The sequence below is a fragment of the Hyperolius riggenbachi genome, chromosome 12, assembly GCF_040937935.1.
Source record: "Hyperolius riggenbachi isolate aHypRig1 chromosome 12, aHypRig1.pri, whole genome shotgun sequence".
Taxonomy (NCBI): Eukaryota; Metazoa; Chordata; class Amphibia; order Anura; family Hyperoliidae; genus Hyperolius; species Hyperolius riggenbachi.
The window spans coordinates 126,111,665-126,129,492 of NC_090657.1; the positions used below are offsets into that span (position 1 = coordinate 126,111,665).

The window sequence follows — 17,828 nt, forward strand, 5'->3', positions numbered from 1 at the left end:
CCAGGGGAAGGTGAAAAATCCTTACAAGACATGGTCCAATTAGCCCCAAAAGGGAAAAATGTCCTTCCCGACTCCAGATGGCAATCAGATAAAATCCCTGGATCACATCACTGGGCATTACCTAGTAATTGTAGCCATGGATGTCTTTCATTGCAAGGAAAGCATCTAAGCCCCCTTTAAATGCAGGTATAGAATTTGCTATAACTACTTCCTGTGGCAATGCATTCCACATCTTAATCACTTTTACTGTAAATAACCCTTTCCTAAATAACTGGCTAAAACATTTTTCATCCATGCGCAGATCATGTCCTCTAGTCCTTTGAGAAGGCCTGGGGACAAAAAGCTCATCCGCCAAGCTTTTGTATTGCCCTCTGATGTATTTATACATGTTAATTAAATCCCCTCTAAGGCGTCTTTCCCAGGGTCGTCTCCAGGACAGCAACTCAAATGAGAGATTACCCTTCCACACACTGATGGACAGGAAGAGGTTAATTGAGTAGTCCCCTGCCGGCTATATAGGATTTGCCACAAACATCCTACCTCAGTTTTATTCCTGTCCACGGACGGAGGAGGATGTTCCAGGAGGACTGACGCTAGATTGCGGGATCCTGGGCGGAGGTTCTCCTTGTAGGGCTGGCCAGGCAGGATCAGCTGGGAGAAGCATCCGTCCCCTTGGAGTTACAGAGGCAGAGTGCGGGCTTTGGTATAGCGAAAAGCGCGCGCCGGCGATCAGAGGCGGCTGCTGTGATGTGATTGGCCGTCTAGGTCAGGTGACCGGACGGGATGTGACGTCACCTTACTTCCGGGTTTTGAGAGCGCCAATGGAGACGGACCAGTCAGCTGACTGGGGGGAGGCGATCTCCGCTTTGGCGTCCGGAAGTGAGGGCGGCATGGATTAACCCCTTCGGTGCCAGAGAGAGACGCATGCACCTGACAGGGAGTCTTTTGGAACTCCGTTCCTGAGCGCATGTTTTCGGGGTGAGTAATTTTTGGCGCACCCATATTTTACTATTTAAGGTCCTGGTCTCGGACTGGCAGGGTGTATGTGGTATTGCCAGCATGAAGACTACGGACAGCGCTCAGGACCCCGGGGCAGTGGTATCTTCAGCTACCTTACTGAGATCAGGGGTATCAGCAGCATATGTTTAGTGCATCACGTCACTGGTATTCTTTTTTTGTTTGTTTCTTTTGCAGCCCAAGGTTGATAAGACTGATAAGGCTGCTAAAGTTAAAGATACCAGGAGGGGGAATCAGAGTCAAACTCGCTCCTAGTGATTCTACTTCTCGGTCTTCTACTTCATCTGCACCAGTAGTTGAGCAGAAGAAGGATGTCAAGAAATGCGTTTTCTGTACAGCAAAATTGCCTGTGGCTGCTGTTAGGCCTTTATGTCAGTCTTGCATTGAGGAAGTAGTTAAGGAGGAATCTCCTGCAGTATTTAAGGACTTTATGGGCTGGGTGAAGTCGGAAATGACTTCCACCTTACAGACTTTTAAGGATTCTTCGGCTTCAGCATCCACGTCTGCTACTGCTTCCAGTGCGGTTGCTACAGTTGATCTATCCTTGCCTATATTGCCAGCCTCCCCGGTGGTATCAGGGCCCCCCTTGCAAGGTTTAAAATCTACTAACAAGAAACGTCACACAGGGGGCTCCGATGTAGAGTTATCAGAAGGGGAAATATCTTCTTTAGAGGCAATGTCTGTCTCTGAAGGGGAAGATGATGGACCATTAGACTGTGTCAAGGTTCAGAAGTTTGCTTTCTCTACTGATAATATGGATAGTGTGTTAAGTGCAATGTATGCTACAATGGACATTAAAGAGGAGGAGAGGCGTTTATCTACCTTGGATAAAATGTATCAATCTCTGGGTGACAATAGGATGAACTTTATTCCGGTTCATAGTTCCCTTAAAGACATGATATCCAAAGAATGGGAAAATCCGGAAAAAATAGCTTTTTGGCCTAGATCTATGGGGAAACGATATTCTTATAAGCCTGATGACCAGAGACACTGGGGTCCAGTTCCTAAAATTGATACATCTCTATCTAAGGTATCACGTAGAACAGCCCTTCAATTTGAGGATTTGGGGGCATTAAAGGATCCTCTTGATAAGAAGGTGGATAACCTTCTCAGGAGAACATGGGAGGCAGCCACTTTAAGTTTTAAGCCAGCGATTGCAGCCACAGCATTCTCAAGAGCTTTTAAGGTCTGGTTGCAACAGTTAGAGGCCCACATAGCAGGGGGGTCTCCTAGGGAAGTTATTTTGAAGTCCTTTCCCAATATTTTTCATGCAGTTAATTGCCTCTGTGATGCCGCGGATGACTCAGTTCGATTAGTAGCAAGAACGTCCGCTCTAGCAAACTCAGTCCGGAGAGGCATCTGGGTCAGAACCTGGAATGGGGATGTGTCCTCAAAGATTAAACTATGTGGACTGCCTTGTGAGGGGATTTTGTTGTTCGGTACAAAATTAGAGGAGACTTTAGATTGATCAGCAGATAACAAAAAGAATTTTCCAGATAGGAAGAAAGTTTTTAGATTCAAACGTTCCTTTCGCTCATCAGGGAGTCAGGATTCCAGCTTTAGGTCTGGAAGAAGGCAGTGGAAACCCCAGAAAGATCAGAAAGGAAAGTCATCCTTTCTCCTTACCTCCACAAATCAATCTAAAAAACAATGACGCCAGGATTCCTGTGGGAGGGAGGCTGTCACATTTTTTCGAGAATTGGAGAACCCTCTTTCAAAACGAATGGTTGTTAAAGATAGTATTAGAGGGCTACAGATTGGAATTCACGCAAACTCCACCAACAAGGTTCTTCCCAACACCACCGCCATCCTCGTCAGTAATGGCAGCAGCTCTCCACGACGCAGTGTCAGATCTATTACAAAAAAGGGTTATAAGACGGGTCCCTCTATGTCAAGAAATAAGGGGATTTTATTCCCCAATCTTCTTGGTCCAGAAACAGCAGGGCGGCCACAGGCTCATCCTCAACTTAAAAGTTCTCAACAAGTCTATCAAGTACAGGAAGTTCAAAATGGACAATGTTCGATCAGTTCTAAATGTACTGCAGAAAGATTGCTTCATGGCCTCACTGGACCTACAAGACGCCTATCTTCACCTACCCATACACCTGGAGTCACAGGTCTACCTAAGGTTTGCAGTTCATCAACAAAAGGAGGTAAGACATTACCAGTTTACTGCATTACCTTTTGGTCTTTCATCAGCACCTTGGCTTTTCACTAAGGTTATGACTGAGGTATTAGCCTTTTTGAGACTGAGTAACGTACAAATCATTGCTTATCTTGATGACTTGTTTTTTTGGGGAGACTCGGCTATGTCGGTGGCCGCCAAGGTTCAGACTTCAGTAGAGGTACTAGAATCCTTGGGTTGGATAATTAATTGGAAGAAATCTTCATTGACACCATCACAGTCTATGTTATTTCTAGGCTTTCAGATAAATTCCATTGAACAAAGAGTTTATCTCCCTGCTTCTAAGAGAGATCTGTTATTAATGAATGTTCTTGCCTTTCAGGAGACTACTACCATCTCCATAAGGGGCGCTATGTCCTTACTCGGACTTATGACATCCTCATTCCCGGCTGTCCAGTGGGGCCAGTTGCATTCAAGACAGCTTCAGCACTGGATTCTGCAGGTTTGGAACAGAGAATCCAGGTCTCTGGACAAACGAGTCCTGATACCCCATTACATAAAGACTGCCGTTCTCTGGTGGGCAGATGTAGCCCATCTGACAGAGGGTCGTTTGTGGGACTTTCCAACCCAAAAGGTCATCACGACAGATGCCAGCAGTTGGGGTTGGGGTGCGCACATGGACAGTCTCCCAGTTCAGGGGGCATGGAGAAGAGAGTTGAGTCAGGCTCATTCCAACATCCAAGAATTAGAAGCAGTCAGGAGGGCTCTGTTACATTTTCAGGGATTGATAAAGTACCAGCATGTGACCATCAGATCAGACAACAGCACAGTAGTGGCTTATCTGAACCAACAAGGGGGTACAAGGAGCAGAATTTTCAATTCAAGGGCGGAAAGGGTCCTGATGTGGGCAGAAGAGGAGTTAGCCTCCCTGAGAGCAGTACATTTAAGGGGTGCACTCAATCAGATAGCGGATTTCCTCAGCAGATCGGAGATAAGTCAGGACGATTGGTCACTAAATCAGGAGGTTTTTCTGAACATAGTTGCCAATTGGGGAATGCCAACCATAGACTTGTTTACGAACAAATGGAATACCAAATGTCCAATGTTTTGTTCACTGTGCCCGAGCGACAACCCTTGGGCGGTGGATGCATTTTCAATCAAGTGGGATTATCCTCTCCTGTATGTTTTCCCTCCTCTCAGTCTAATTTCCAGGTCTCTCAACAAGATCAGTTGAGACAGGGCAATGGCGATCATGGTGGTGCCATTTTGGCCGAAAAGACCTTGGTTCTCACTTAGGAAATTAGCTGTGGCAGAGCCAATCCTGTTACCAGCTCGGCAGGACTTATTGATGCAGGGGCCAGTTCGCCATCCTCAGGTAAAAATGTTGCATCTGTCAGCATGGATGCTGAATGGGAGCTTTTGAGAGGTAAGGGATTCTCAAAGGAACTGTCTAATACTCTTTTACAAAGCAGGAAATTAGTAACTTGAAAGATCTACTTGAAAGTTTGGCGCATTTATAATTCCTGGTGTGTGGAGAACGGCTTTAATAATGAGGACTTATATTCTGCCTTAGAGTTTCTGCAAGCTGGACTTAAAGAGAATCTGTATTGTTAAAATCACACAAAAGTAAACATACCAGTGCGTTAGGGGACATCTCCTATTACCCTCTGTCACAATTTCGCCGCTCCCCACCGCATTAAAAGTGGTTAAAAACAGTTTTAAAAAGTTTGTTTATAAACAAACAAAATGGCCACCAAAACAGGAAGTAGGTTGATGTACAGTATGTCCACACATAGAAAATACATCCATACACAAGCAGGCTGTATACAGCCTTCCTTTTGAATCTCAAGAGATCATTTGTGTGTTTCTTTCCCCCATGCACTGAAGTGTCAGGCTGCTCTTTTCTTCCTGCAAACAGCTTTGTCCTTGTCTGTAATTCCTCACTATGTGAAAGCCCAGCCAGCTCAGAGGACGATTTATCCAGCTTGTAAAAGATAAGAGAGAAGAGAGAAGCTGCTCTAATCTAAATAATGCACAGGCAGTGTGCATACAGGGGCCTGGAAGGGGGAGTTCATAGCAGAACCACAACACTGAAGAACTTGGCAGCCTTCCAGACACAGGCTGACAAGTCTGACAAGAGAGAGATAAGTTGATTTATTACAGAGACTGTGATAGTACAAAGTGCTGCAGTAAGCCAGAACACATTAGAATAGCTTTTGGAACTTGTAGGATGATAAAAAACAGGATGCAATTTTTGTTACGGAGTCTCTTTAAGAAGGGACTGAGTTCTAGTACTTTGAAAGTGCAGACATCTGCTCTGAGCGTATTTCTACAGAAAAGACTTGCGGATAATGAGTTCTTTATTCGTTTTTTCAGAGCGATCCAGAGAATAAAACCTGTAATAAAATATCAGGTTCCACCCTGGGACTTGAATGTGGTTCTACAGGCTTTTATGGACACCCCATTTGAACCAGTCGATGATATTTCTGAAAAACTTTTGACCTTAAAGACAGCCTTTTTATTGGCTATTTCATCTGCCAGACGTGTGGGAGAGATTCAGGCCTTATCCATTGCTGAACCATATTGTGTGATATCAGATGATAGAATAACCTTGAGATTAGACTCAGCCTTTCTACCCAAAGTCTGCTCTCGTTTTCATAGGTCTCAGGAGATTTTTTTGCCCTCTTTTTGTAGTAACCCCTCTAATGAAAAAGAGAGACGCCTTCACTGTCTTGATGTTAGACGTTGTGTCCTAAGTTATATTGAAAGGACTAAGACTTGGAGAAAGTCTCGAGCTTTATTCATTTTGTTTGCTGGAGTAAATAAGGGTAAACAAGCTTCCAAGGCCACTATCGCTAGATGGATTAGACAGGCCATTAGCATGGCATATCAAGAACAGGGAAAGGAGGTTCCAAGTCTCATCAGGGCTCACTCGACTCGTTCGGTTTCCGCCTCTTGGGCGGAAAAAGCGGGCGTTTCGATTGAACAAATATGTCGAGCTGCCACATAGTCAAGTAAAAGTACATTTGTTAAACATTACAGGTTAGATCTATCCTCTAAGGATGATCTTACTTTTGGTAGGAGAGTTCTTCACGCTGTAGTCCCACCCTAATATGTGTAATTTTTGATTCTCATTTGGGTTGCTGTCCTGGAGACGACCCTGGGAAAGACACTAGTTACTTACCGGTAACGTCTTTTCCGGGAGTCGGAAGGACAGCACCCTTACTACCCACCCTTGGGTTCAATTTGTATTGGATGTAGTACTGTATAATAAATATTGTTGAGCATTATCTGTGGTTATCTTTGTCATTTCTGAGGTAGGATGTTTGTGGCCAGTCTTATATAGCCGGCAGGGGACTACTCAATTAACCTCTTCCTGTCCATCAGTGTGTGGAAGGGTAATCTCTCATTTCAGTTGCTGTCCTTCCGACTCCCGGAAAAGACGTTACCGGTAAGTAACTAATGTCTTTTCTCTAGACTAAATAAACCCAGTTTATCTAACCTTTCTTGGTAAGTGAGACCTTCCATGGTGTTAGTTTTCTGCCACACATAGCGTTTTGCATTTTGGCCAAAAAGTTCCATTTTGGTCTCATCTGACCAGAGCACTTTCTTCCACATTTTTGCTGTGTCCCCCACATGGCTTGTGGCAAACTGCAAACGGGACTTCTTATGCTTTTCTGTTAACCATGGCTTTCTTCTTGCCACTCTTCCATAAAGGCCAACTTTGTGCAGTGCACGACTAATAGTTGTCCTATGAACAGATTCCCCCACCTGAGCTGTAGATCTCTGCAGCTTGTCCAGAGTCACCATGGGCTTCTTGACTACATTTATGATCAGTGCTCTCCTTGTTCGGCCTGTGAGTTTAGGTGGACGGCCTTGTCTAGGTAGGTTTACAGTTGTGCCATACATTTCTGAATGATCGCTTGATCAGTGCTCCGTGGGATGTTCAAGGCTTTGGAAATCTTTTTGTAGCCTAAGCCTGCTTTAAATTTCTCAATAACTTGATCCCTGACCTGTCTGGTGTGTTCTTTGGACTTCATGGTGTTGTTGCTCCCAATATTCTCTTAGACAACCTCTGAGGCCATCACAGAGCAGCTGTATTTGTACTGACAGTAGATTACAAAAAAGGAGCACTTTATTTAGTCATTAGCACTCATCAGGCAATGTCTATGGGCAAATGACTGCACTCAACCAAAGGTGGCTGAATAATTACACACACCCCACTTTGCAGTTATTTATTTGTAAAAAAAAAATGTTTGGAATCATGTATGATTTTCATTCCACTTCTCACGTGTACACCACTTTGTATTGGTCTTTCATGTGGAATTCCAATAAAATTGATTCATGTTTGTAGCAGTAATATGACAAAATGTGGAAAACTTCAAGGGGGCCGAATACTTATGCAAACCACTGTAACTCTGCCTTACCTTGGTCATCCACCATTGAGTTCCCAACCTCGTCCTTTAGGAGTCCAATACAGTCAGCCTTTCTTTTTTTAGAGTTGATGTACTTGTAAAACTTCTTTGGGTTAGATTGGATATCCCTAGCGATTTGATTTTCAGCTTCAATCTTTGCCAGGCTAATTTCTTTTTTACAACTTTTTTTGCACTCATTATAATTGCTTAATGCAGCCTCTGTCCCTTCCTGTTTTAGGACCTTATAGGCATTCTTTTTCCCCTTCATTTTATCTCTAACCTTTCTATACATCCATAGAGGCCTTTTTTATTCCTAGACGTTTTGTTTCCATATGGGATATACCTACTACAATATTGATTGAGAATAAGTTTAAAAGCTTGCCATCGCCCTTCAGTGTCCTCCCCTTGTAGTACATTATCCCAGTTCACGAAACTTAGTGCCTGCCTGAGTTGATTGAACTTTGCTTTTCTAAAATTCATAGTTTTAGTGGTCCCGCTGCCCTGCGGCCTATCAGTCACCAGATCAAACATTCTCATGTTGTGATCACTATTTCTCAAATGTTCTTGAACCTGCACATTTGATACATTATCTGGTCTATTTGAAATGATCAAATCCAGTAATGCATTCCCCCTAGTTGGTTCCGTTACCATTTGAGTTAGGTAACTGCCCTGTAGTGATGCCAGAAATCTGCTGCTTTTACCAGAATGGGTAGCCTCAATACTCCAGTCAATATCTGGAAAGTTGAAGTCACCCATAACTATGACCTCATTTTTACTTGCAGCTTTTTCAGTCTGCTGTAGTAATTGCAGTTCTGCAGCTTCATGAATATGTGGTGGCCTGTAGCATACCCCAATAAGCAATTGGCAACCTTTATTTCCACCATGAATATTTACCCAAACGGACTCCACATCTTTGCAATCTTCATCCATCTCATCTTTTAGGACAGCTGTAAAACAGTTCTTAACAAAGAGACAAATCCCTCCACCTTTTTTCCCTGTTCTATCCTTCCTAAACACATTGTATCCCTCTAAATTCGCTATCCAGTCATGGCTTTCACCCATCCATGTCTCGGTTATTCCCACAATGTCATAGCCTGTGCCTCTTATCAGATTTGATTAAGACAGAGATTTGTTTCTTGGTCGAATCTACCCATCATGCACTACTACTGAATATGCAAATTATCCCTTTTCACCCTTGGTAAGCCAAGCAAGCATCCAGAACCGCTGGTGTATAGCAAGGTGTATGGCAAAGCCAGTTAAACATCTGATCTGCATGCTTGGTCAGGGTCTATGGCAGAGGATCAGCAGGGCAGCCAGGCAATTTGATTTTCTTAAAAGGAAATAAATTTGACAACCTTCATATCCCTCTCACTTCAAGGGGTCCTTTTAGAGTGAACCTAAAGTCATAAAAAACTGCCACAATTTAACTTACTTCAGGCTTCTACCAACCCCCTGCAGCAGCCTCGTGCCTATGCCATGACAAACTGATCCTCTTGTCCCCTGCAGCGACCCAGTTTTGTTTTCAGTGACATATGCACAGTACGAGACTTTCAGGATGCTGGGAGCATCCTGCGCATGAGCTACTACGATGTGAGCGCGATGGAGGAAGTGTCTGGCCAGGACCATGCAGGCGCAGTGGCCCTCGACTGGCTCCGTCACCGAAAATAAAACTAGGTCACCGTGGAGGATTGGTTTGTCACGGCGCGGGCACAGGGTATCTGCAGGGGGCTGGTAGAAGCCCCAGGTAAGTTTTTTTTTTTTTAATGACTTTCCTTTAACCTCCTTGGTGGTAATCACAAGTTCAGCTCGGGGTGGAAAAAAACATGCCAGGAGCTGAACTCGTGGTAGACGTTGGGAGGTGTCTGCAGAGCAATGCGAGCAGCGTGCGTTTTACCTCCCCTCCCATGGGATCCCGACGTTGGCCGCCATTCTTCTTCCTTTCCTCTGAGGCTCTGCTTCCCCCTGGTGAAATCGCCGTCTGTCGCCACCCAGAGGATCCCAGGGAAGTGAGTGAGTGCTGGGCTGCTGCAGAACTCCCTAGCAGCATGATTTTTTTTCTAGGTTTTAGGAAAATAGCACTGCTTTTAGAACCAAAAATCAGGAAAGAGTCATAACACTAAGGGGTTTAAGCTGGCAAACAGCTCCCAGGGCTGTATTCATTCTCAACCTAAATGTCCCTATTGCTATGGTAACAGTTGGAAATCAGAGAAGTGCATGGTAGCTGCCAAAAGTTTCCTGAATGCTTCAAAAATCAAATAAATAGATGGCGAGTAGAGAGAGGTTAAGTAATGGCGAGTTTCTGTGCTGTGCCATGTAATTAAATTATGGCTATAGCGGTGCAGGCGAAATTACACTAAAATTACCATCATTCAGGTTCCGGCAATAGCTGCACCCCGTATTACTTCGCCAAATGAAAAAATTAGGTAATCAGTAGGGGAATATATTCACCTGAGATTGCATAGCGTAGGGACAGCCATCTTTCGGCTTCTTCCTGCTCCCAAAATGCCTGCGGGCAGAACAAATGGACGCAAGTAATGGGACAGTGGGATTGGAGGCTGGAGCAAGGTTGTTGCCCCAGGCTGTAAAGAGGGGAGAAGGGAAGTGGATCTATTTTAATAATTTTAATTATATTTTTAGATTTCGAAGATGTCTTGATAACTGTACGTTTTCTAATGGAAAAGAATCCTAAGATTCAATTCTGGACAACCTATCAAGTTAGAAGGTATTTCTTATTCAAAAATCATGTTGAAGTTTGCATGTAATTTTATCTTTTAAAATGTAATTTTAAGATTCAGTGTTTGGATAAAAAAAATCGATGCAGAACTTGTCATTAAAGTACCACTATTGCAAAAAAAAAAAAAGTGTTATTTTTCCCCAGAGTAAAATGTGTTGTAAATTACTTTTCTCCTATGTTGCTATCACTTACAGTATAAATCTGACAGAACTGACAGGTTTTGGACTGGCCCAGCTCCTCTTGGGGGATTTTCTTTATTTTCAAAACCACTAACTTCTGGGGTGGGGGGGGGGGCGCTAGGGCGGCCTGCATATTTGTAGAGAATGCAGGCTGCCCCCCAACTTGTCTGCACACTACTGTGGTAGTTGGACTTAGCGTTGATCGAACAGTGCTCGGCACTGTTTATTATTCCCCGAACATTGGTGTGTTCAGGTCGAGCACAGCCAAGCACCGCATGGTGCTCGGCCACGCTGTTCGGTCTCCTCCCCTCGCTTATTGGTGCCTTTGCAAGCAGCCAATAAGCAGCGATGATGCTTCTTCCACAGCTATGGTCAGACAGCCTAGCTGGCTGTGACCATAGCTGTGATTGGCTGAGCGGGTCACGTGTTCGGGTATATAAATACTGGCATGCGCGGCTGGCTCTGCCATTGGCATTGGGGTTTAGCTTGGGGTAGGTAGGAGACAGAGCTAGCAGTTAGGTGCCAGCCAGGCCAGCCACAGTGCCACAGCCTCACCACCACTGCCAGCAGCAGAAAAAGTGCCCCAGCCTCACCACTTCCAGCAGCAGACTTAGAGCCCCTGCCTCACCACTGCCAGCAGCAGCCACAGTGCCCCTGCCTCACCACTGCCAGCAGGCACTGTGCCCATTTTTTTTGTTGCCAGACCAGCCACAGTGCACCTGCCTCACCACCAGGGGAGGACTGGGACCTTTTGGCCTGGAGGGAAAACACAAACTAGAGGCCCATTTTCACGGCAGCCCGGGCCCTAAATTACATCACACACGTGCCCCACATGCTATATGCCAAAAGTCTTATGGGAAATACAGCAAGGACAAATGAGGAACAGCGTGACAGGTAAAGTATAATGCACTGGCAATTGGGGGGGGCACATAAAACATTTTGAGTTACAATGGCCGGGGTTTCCGTCGCGTTCATTGTTCGTGATTATCACACTGGATCTCATCAGCCCGAGATTGCCCAGCCTCTCAGATCGATACTTTCAACCAATTTCCACCCGAAATCAGACAGATATTTTCCCACGGACCTGCAGGAAAGCCTCTGCTCTGCATCATGCTGTTTATATTTACCAACTTGCCCACCCTCTAATTACTCTGTAATTAGGCATTGATTTCCCTCGGCCAGCCTAGTGGTTCACATTGCCTTATACAAAAACATGTACCAGGCACTGTACCAGCCCTAAAACATTAAATGAGAGGCAGCCTGGGGGGAAATTTCCCCCCTGGCCAGTCCTCCCTGCTCACCACTGCCAGCAGGCACTGGCAGCAGCCACAGTGCCCATCTTTTTTGTTGCCAGCCACAGTGCACCTGCCTCACCACTGCCCGCAGGCACTGCAGGCAGCCACCGTGCCCATCATATTTGGTCCCAGGCCAACCACTGTCAGCGTGTTTGTGCCAGAACACTGAGGGCAGCCTTTTTCCTGCTGCCAGTTGCGAAAACTTGTGCTCATCATAAAAAGCACAGTTTATTGCATTTTAACGGTTCCTTTGTGTTGTTAAAAAAAACAGTACTTTCAGTGCCAGCTGTGAAAACTAAAAATAAAACAATATTTTATTGCATTTTACGGTTGCTTACTGTTGTATAAAAAAAATCAGTGTTCCAGCTGGGAAAAGTTGTGCCCATAAAAAAAACACGTTATTGAATTTTACTGTTGCTTATTGTTGTTAAAAAAACAGTACTTTCAGTGCCAGCTGGGAACAGCTGTGCCCATAAAAAGCACAGTTTATTGAATTTTACTCTTGCTTATTGTTGAGGAAAAAAACAGTACTTTCAGTGCCAGCTGGGAACAGTTGTGCCCATAAAAAAACATAGTTTATTGAATTTTACTGTTGCTTATTGTTGAAAAAAACAGTACTTTCAGTGCCAGCTGGGAACAGTTGTGCCTATAAAAAAACAGTTTATTGAATTTTACTGTTGCTTATTGTTGAAAAAAAACAGTACTTTCAGTGCCAGCTGGGAAGAGTTGTGCCCATAAAAAGCACAGTTTATTTAATTTTACTCTTGCTTATTGTTGAGGAAAAAAACAGTACTTTCAGTGCCAGCTGGGAAGAGTTGTGCCCATAAAAAGCACAGTTTATTGAATTTTACTCTTGCTTATTGTTGAGGAAAAAAACAGTACTTTCAGTGCCAGCTGGGAAGAGTTGTGCCCATAAAAAGCACAGTTTATTGAATTTTACTCTTGCTTATTGTTGAGGAAAAAAACAGTACTTTCAGTGCCAGCTGGGAACAGTTGTGCCCATAAAAAAACACAGTTTATTGAATTTTACTGTTGCTTATTGTTGAAAAAAACAGTACTTTCAGTGCCAGCTGGGAACAGCTGTGCCCATAAAAAGCACAGTTTATTGAATTTTACTCTTGCTTATTGTTGAGGAAAAAAACAGTACTTTCAGTGCCAGCTGGGAACAGTTGTGCCCATAAAAAAACATAGTTTATTGAATTTTACTGTTGCTTATTGTTGAAAAAAACAGTACTTTCAGTGCCAGCTGGGAACAGTTGTGCCTATAAAAAAACAGTTTATTGAATTTTACTGTTGCTTATTGTTGAAAAAAAACAGTACTTTCAGTGCCAGCTGGGAAGAGTTGTGCCCATAAAAAGCACAGTTTATTTAATTTTACTCTTGCTTATTGTTGAGGAAAAAAACAGTACTTTCAGTGCCAGCTGGGAAGAGTTGTGCCCATAAAAAGCACAGTTTATTGAATTTTACTCTTGCTTATTGTTGAGGAAAAAAACAGTACTTTCAGTGCCAGCTGGGAAGAGTTGTGCCCATAAAAAGCACAGTTTATTGAATTTTACTCTTGCTTATTGTTGAGGAAAAAAACAGTACTTTCAGTGCCAGCTGGGAACAGTTGTGCCCATAAAAAAACACAGTTTATTGAATTTTACTGTTGCTTATTGTTGAAAAAAACAGTACTTTCAGTGCCAGCTGGGAACAGTTGTGCCTATAAAAAAACACAGTTTATTGAATTTTACTGTTGCTTATTGTTGAAAAAAAACAGTACTTTCAGTGCCAGCTGGGAACAGTTGTGACCATAAAAAAACACAGTTTATTGAATTTTACTCTTGCTTGTTGAAAAAAAAAACAGTACTTTCAGTGCCAGCTGGGAACAGTCGTGCCCATAAAAAAACATAGTTTATTGAATTTTACTCTTGCTTATTGTTGAAAAAAAATAGTACTTTCAGTGCCAGCTGGGAAGAGTTGTGCCCACAAAAAAAACACAGTTTATTGCATTTTACTGTTGCTTATTGTTGAAAAAAACCCAGTACTTTCAGTGCCAGCTGGGAACTGTTGTGCCCATAAAAAACACAGTTTATTGAATTTTACTGTTGCTTATTGTTGAAAAAAAAACAGTACTTTCAGTGCCAGCTGGGAACAGTTGTGCCCATTAAAAAAAACAGTTTGTTGAATTCTACTCTTGCTTATTGTTGAAAAAAAAAAACGTACTTTCAGTGCCAGCTGGGAAAAGTTGTGCCCATAAAAAAAAACACAGTTTATTGAATGTTACTGTTGCTTATTGTTGAAAGAAAAACAGAACTTTCAGTGCCAGCTGGAAACAGTTGTGCCCATAAAAAACAGTTTATTGAATTTTACTGTTGCTTATTGTTGAAAAAAAAAACAGTACTTTCAGTGCCAGCTTGGAACAGTTGTGCCCATAAAAAAAACACAGTTTATGGAATTTTACTCTTGCTTATTGTTGAAAAAAAACAGTACTTTCAGTGCTAGCTGGGAACAGTTGTGCCCATAAAAAAAACACAGTTTATTGAATTTTACTGTTGCTTATTGTTGAAAAAAAAACAGTACTTTCAGTGCCAGCTGGGAACAGTTGTGCCCATAAAAAAAGTTTATTTCATTTTTCTTTGTGACGAGTAACTACTATGAAGAAATCCAGTGAAAGAGGCAGGGGCAGGGGCAGTGGTGTTTCCCCTGACGGTTCACATAGAGGCCGTGTTCGCGCACCAAAGAAAACCCACTCAATACCGCCCATCTTGTACGGGCAAAAAACAACCCTCAATACCCCACAAGAACGGGACCAGGTAGTAAATTGGTTGACCTCTCAAGCGTCCAGCAGCGGGTTAAGCACCAGCCCATCCTTGTCAGGCACAAGGTTCAGTTACAAGGAGCCAGTGGGCACAAACGTGACACAACCGGCAGCTACACTAGGCACACAACGGCCACATACCGAGTCCGACCAATTGTTCCACGACACAATGGGATATTCGCAGGAGCTATTCTCCCCCCCCCCCCCAGATGTGCAACCTTGCATCTGTGAAAGGTCAATGGAACAGTTTTTAAACAAAGAAGCAGTTCAGTGTGGCACTCCCTGAATGGTATGACCAGTATGCAGGAGAAAACAAAAGAAGCTACTGACCACTCTTTGCCACCAATACCCCTTTAAGGGAATCCGAAGGATGCTGAGACATGTGCTCCGCCAATATTCGTAGAAGGAAGAGTATAACAACAATGTACATAAAGAAGCAGAAGCGTGCACTAATGTCCTCGGTTAAATCTCGCCTTTTAATCCTCCAGATCAAGTCCATACAAACGGGGTTAACATCAGTGTACACATTAGTATAGTTGCTTATACAATGTTCGAGTATTGACTTGTTCTTCGATTGTGTAATCCAAGATATCAAAGCCGAAATATATGAGGATATCAAATCGAATCTGACAGGGAATGAGAGAGCAGGATTGGAGTGGTTGAGGAAAAATGAGAACTTGATCATCAGAAATGCAGACAAGGGTGGCAATCATGTGATCCTGTCCGTAGATCAATATAGACAAGAAGCCGAAAGGCAACTTAATGACAAATCCACCTACTGCCTGCTATCTGCTGATCCAACACCTCGTTTCCAATCCCAGTTAAGATCCCTTCTACTTAAGGGGGTAGAGAAGGGGTTTCTTCCCACTTCCCAAGAAATTGGGATGCGACCTATTACAAACGGTATTACATACCGAAGATGCACAAATCCATGACCGCTCCGCCGGGACGTCCCATAGTATCAGGCTGGGGATCTCTTACTGAGTGGTTGTCCAGGTACCTCGACCATCTCCTGCGCCCCCTTCTGAAGGGGGTGCCCTCTTACTTGAGGGACACATTGGAGGTTTTGCATATGGTGGAGCGCACCACATGGGTCCCGGGCGACAGGCTGGCCACTATTGATGTGGTCAGTCTGTACAGCCGGATCCCACAGGACCTGGGAGTGTCAGCGGTGAAACAATTTTTGAAACGTACAAATAAGGACGATGACTATATTGAGTATCTTTGTGAATGTTTAGAGTTTGTACTTAAACACAACGCCTTTCTCTTTGATGGACGTTGGTATCAACAGACCGCTGGCACTGCCATGGGGACCTCTGTGGCGTGCTCCTTCGCAAACCTCTTTCTGGGGGCGTGGGAGGAATCTGCCGTGTTTGCGGACAAGAACCCATTCCGTGAACATGTCAGACAATGGTCGAGGTACGTGGACGACGTCCTGGTGGTGTGGTCTGGATCGAATGAGCAATTTGAGCAATTTCTACAGTATTTAAATACAAACGAGATAAATATGCAGTTTACGGCAGAAATGAGTGATTAAGAGATTGCATTCTTGGACTTAAAATTACTAATTCAGGATGGAAAGCTTTGTAGTAAGGGGTACAGGAAACCCACAGCTACAAATACTGTTCTGCATGCGAATAGCTTCCACCCTGAACACGTGAAGAAGGCTATACCTTACGGCCAGTACCTGAGGTTGAGGAGAAACAACAAATTGGACGATGACTTTGAGAGGCAAGCTGATGAACTTACGGATAGATTTGTAAAGAGGGGGTACGATCCAGGACAGTTAGAACATGCAAGGCATCGAGCAAGGGGTGCGGACAGGGCTAATTTACTCACCTCGAAACGTAAGAACAAGTCTGAACGGGGGAGGATCACGTTCACCTTCGATTGTGGCGGGGAAGATTAGAAAATCTATCTTTTCACATTGGGGAGTGATCTTGGGAGACCGGGATTTGGTACAAAAAGATGATGGGCCACCAAGAGTGGCTTTTAGGAGAGCTCCTACACTGAAAAATCTACTAACAAATAGTGAGTTCACCTCCCCAAAGTTGACCACTTGGCTTGATAGGACAATTTTGAAAGGAAACTACAAGTGTGGTAATTGTGTATACTGTCCCATGCTCCTCCCCCGAAAAAAATGTACAGGTGGGTAAGGAAATCTTTCAGATCAAATCTTTCCTATCTTGTCAGACCGGTTTTGTCATCTATGTTTTATTTTGCCCTTGTGGGCGTTTCTATATTGGCCAAACATCTCGCCCCTTGAAAGTTAGAATCGGTGAACATTTGAGTGTGATGAAGTCTGGGAAAGGCTGTACCAGACTATACACCCATATGAATGAGATTCATAGGGGCAAGTGTAACGATGTGAGGTTCATAGCTTTGGAAAAGGTTGAAATGCCCAGAAGAGGGGGAAATAGGGAGCTGATGCTCCTAAGGAGAGAAACCTGGATTATATTACAAACTGAAGCGATGGGCCCTTTGGGTCTCAACGACAGGATTGAACTCTCATGTATGTTGGATCCATGACTTTTTAGTGGTAATGGATTAGGGTGTTCGAATGTCTGTATTAATGTCTGTATTCATGTCTGTGACCTATGCATATTCTGGCCCCTTCTGATGCTGGTTCCAGTGGATGTCCTATATATGTTCACATCGGGATCTCTACTGACATAACTGGCCCCTTCTGTTCCAAACCATGAGACACCCGTTGGTATAGGGAGTTTATGGTGATCACACACTGGGTTTAATACTCCCAGTTGTTGATCTTCGTTTTTGGCATTTTTGGGCCGGATCCCTTTGTTTAATTAAACAGGGAGAGTCCATTTGGCTCTTTACGCTACCCTTTTTAAAAAATTTTGGGAGCGGAGGTCGGCTGAGGCCCCGATGTGGACATTAACGAATCAAGATATGTTTAAAGTCCTGGCCACAATCCATCTTAGGAAACGTTTAAACAATATGGTAAATACCTAGTCATCTGTTTCTTAGTTGGCCGTTCTGGCTATTTGTTTTTAAAGGTGTTTTGTTTTAATCACTATATTGCACATTTAATACACTTTTTGAGACATGGGGGGGGGGGCGCTGGTGTTTTGAGTGTGGGGAATTGATGGGTATGTACAATTTAGCATGCCCATTGCGTCCGTTTGGACGCACGAGCGCATAAGTGGATGACGGGCATAATGATGTCCCCATCTAGTGGTGGTTAACCATAACCTTTAGATGCGTCTATTTGTATGCATTACGCGTGCGCATGAGCGCCATCC

The 17,828-nt window shown here is 43.8% G+C and overlaps 1 protein-coding gene across 1 annotated transcript in view; it reads left to right on the top strand.

Moving 5' to 3' along the window:
* The window catches only part of METTL23 (methyltransferase 23, arginine), a 148,935-nt gene that overhangs the window by 115,188 nt on the left and 15,919 nt on the right, over positions 1–17,828 (top strand). The window contains exon 3 of the mRNA XM_068262141.1: positions 10,195–10,279. Within this exon, the coding sequence (XP_068118242.1) occupies positions 10,195–10,279 (85 nt within the window). The remainder of the gene's footprint in view (positions 1–10,194; positions 10,280–17,828) is intronic.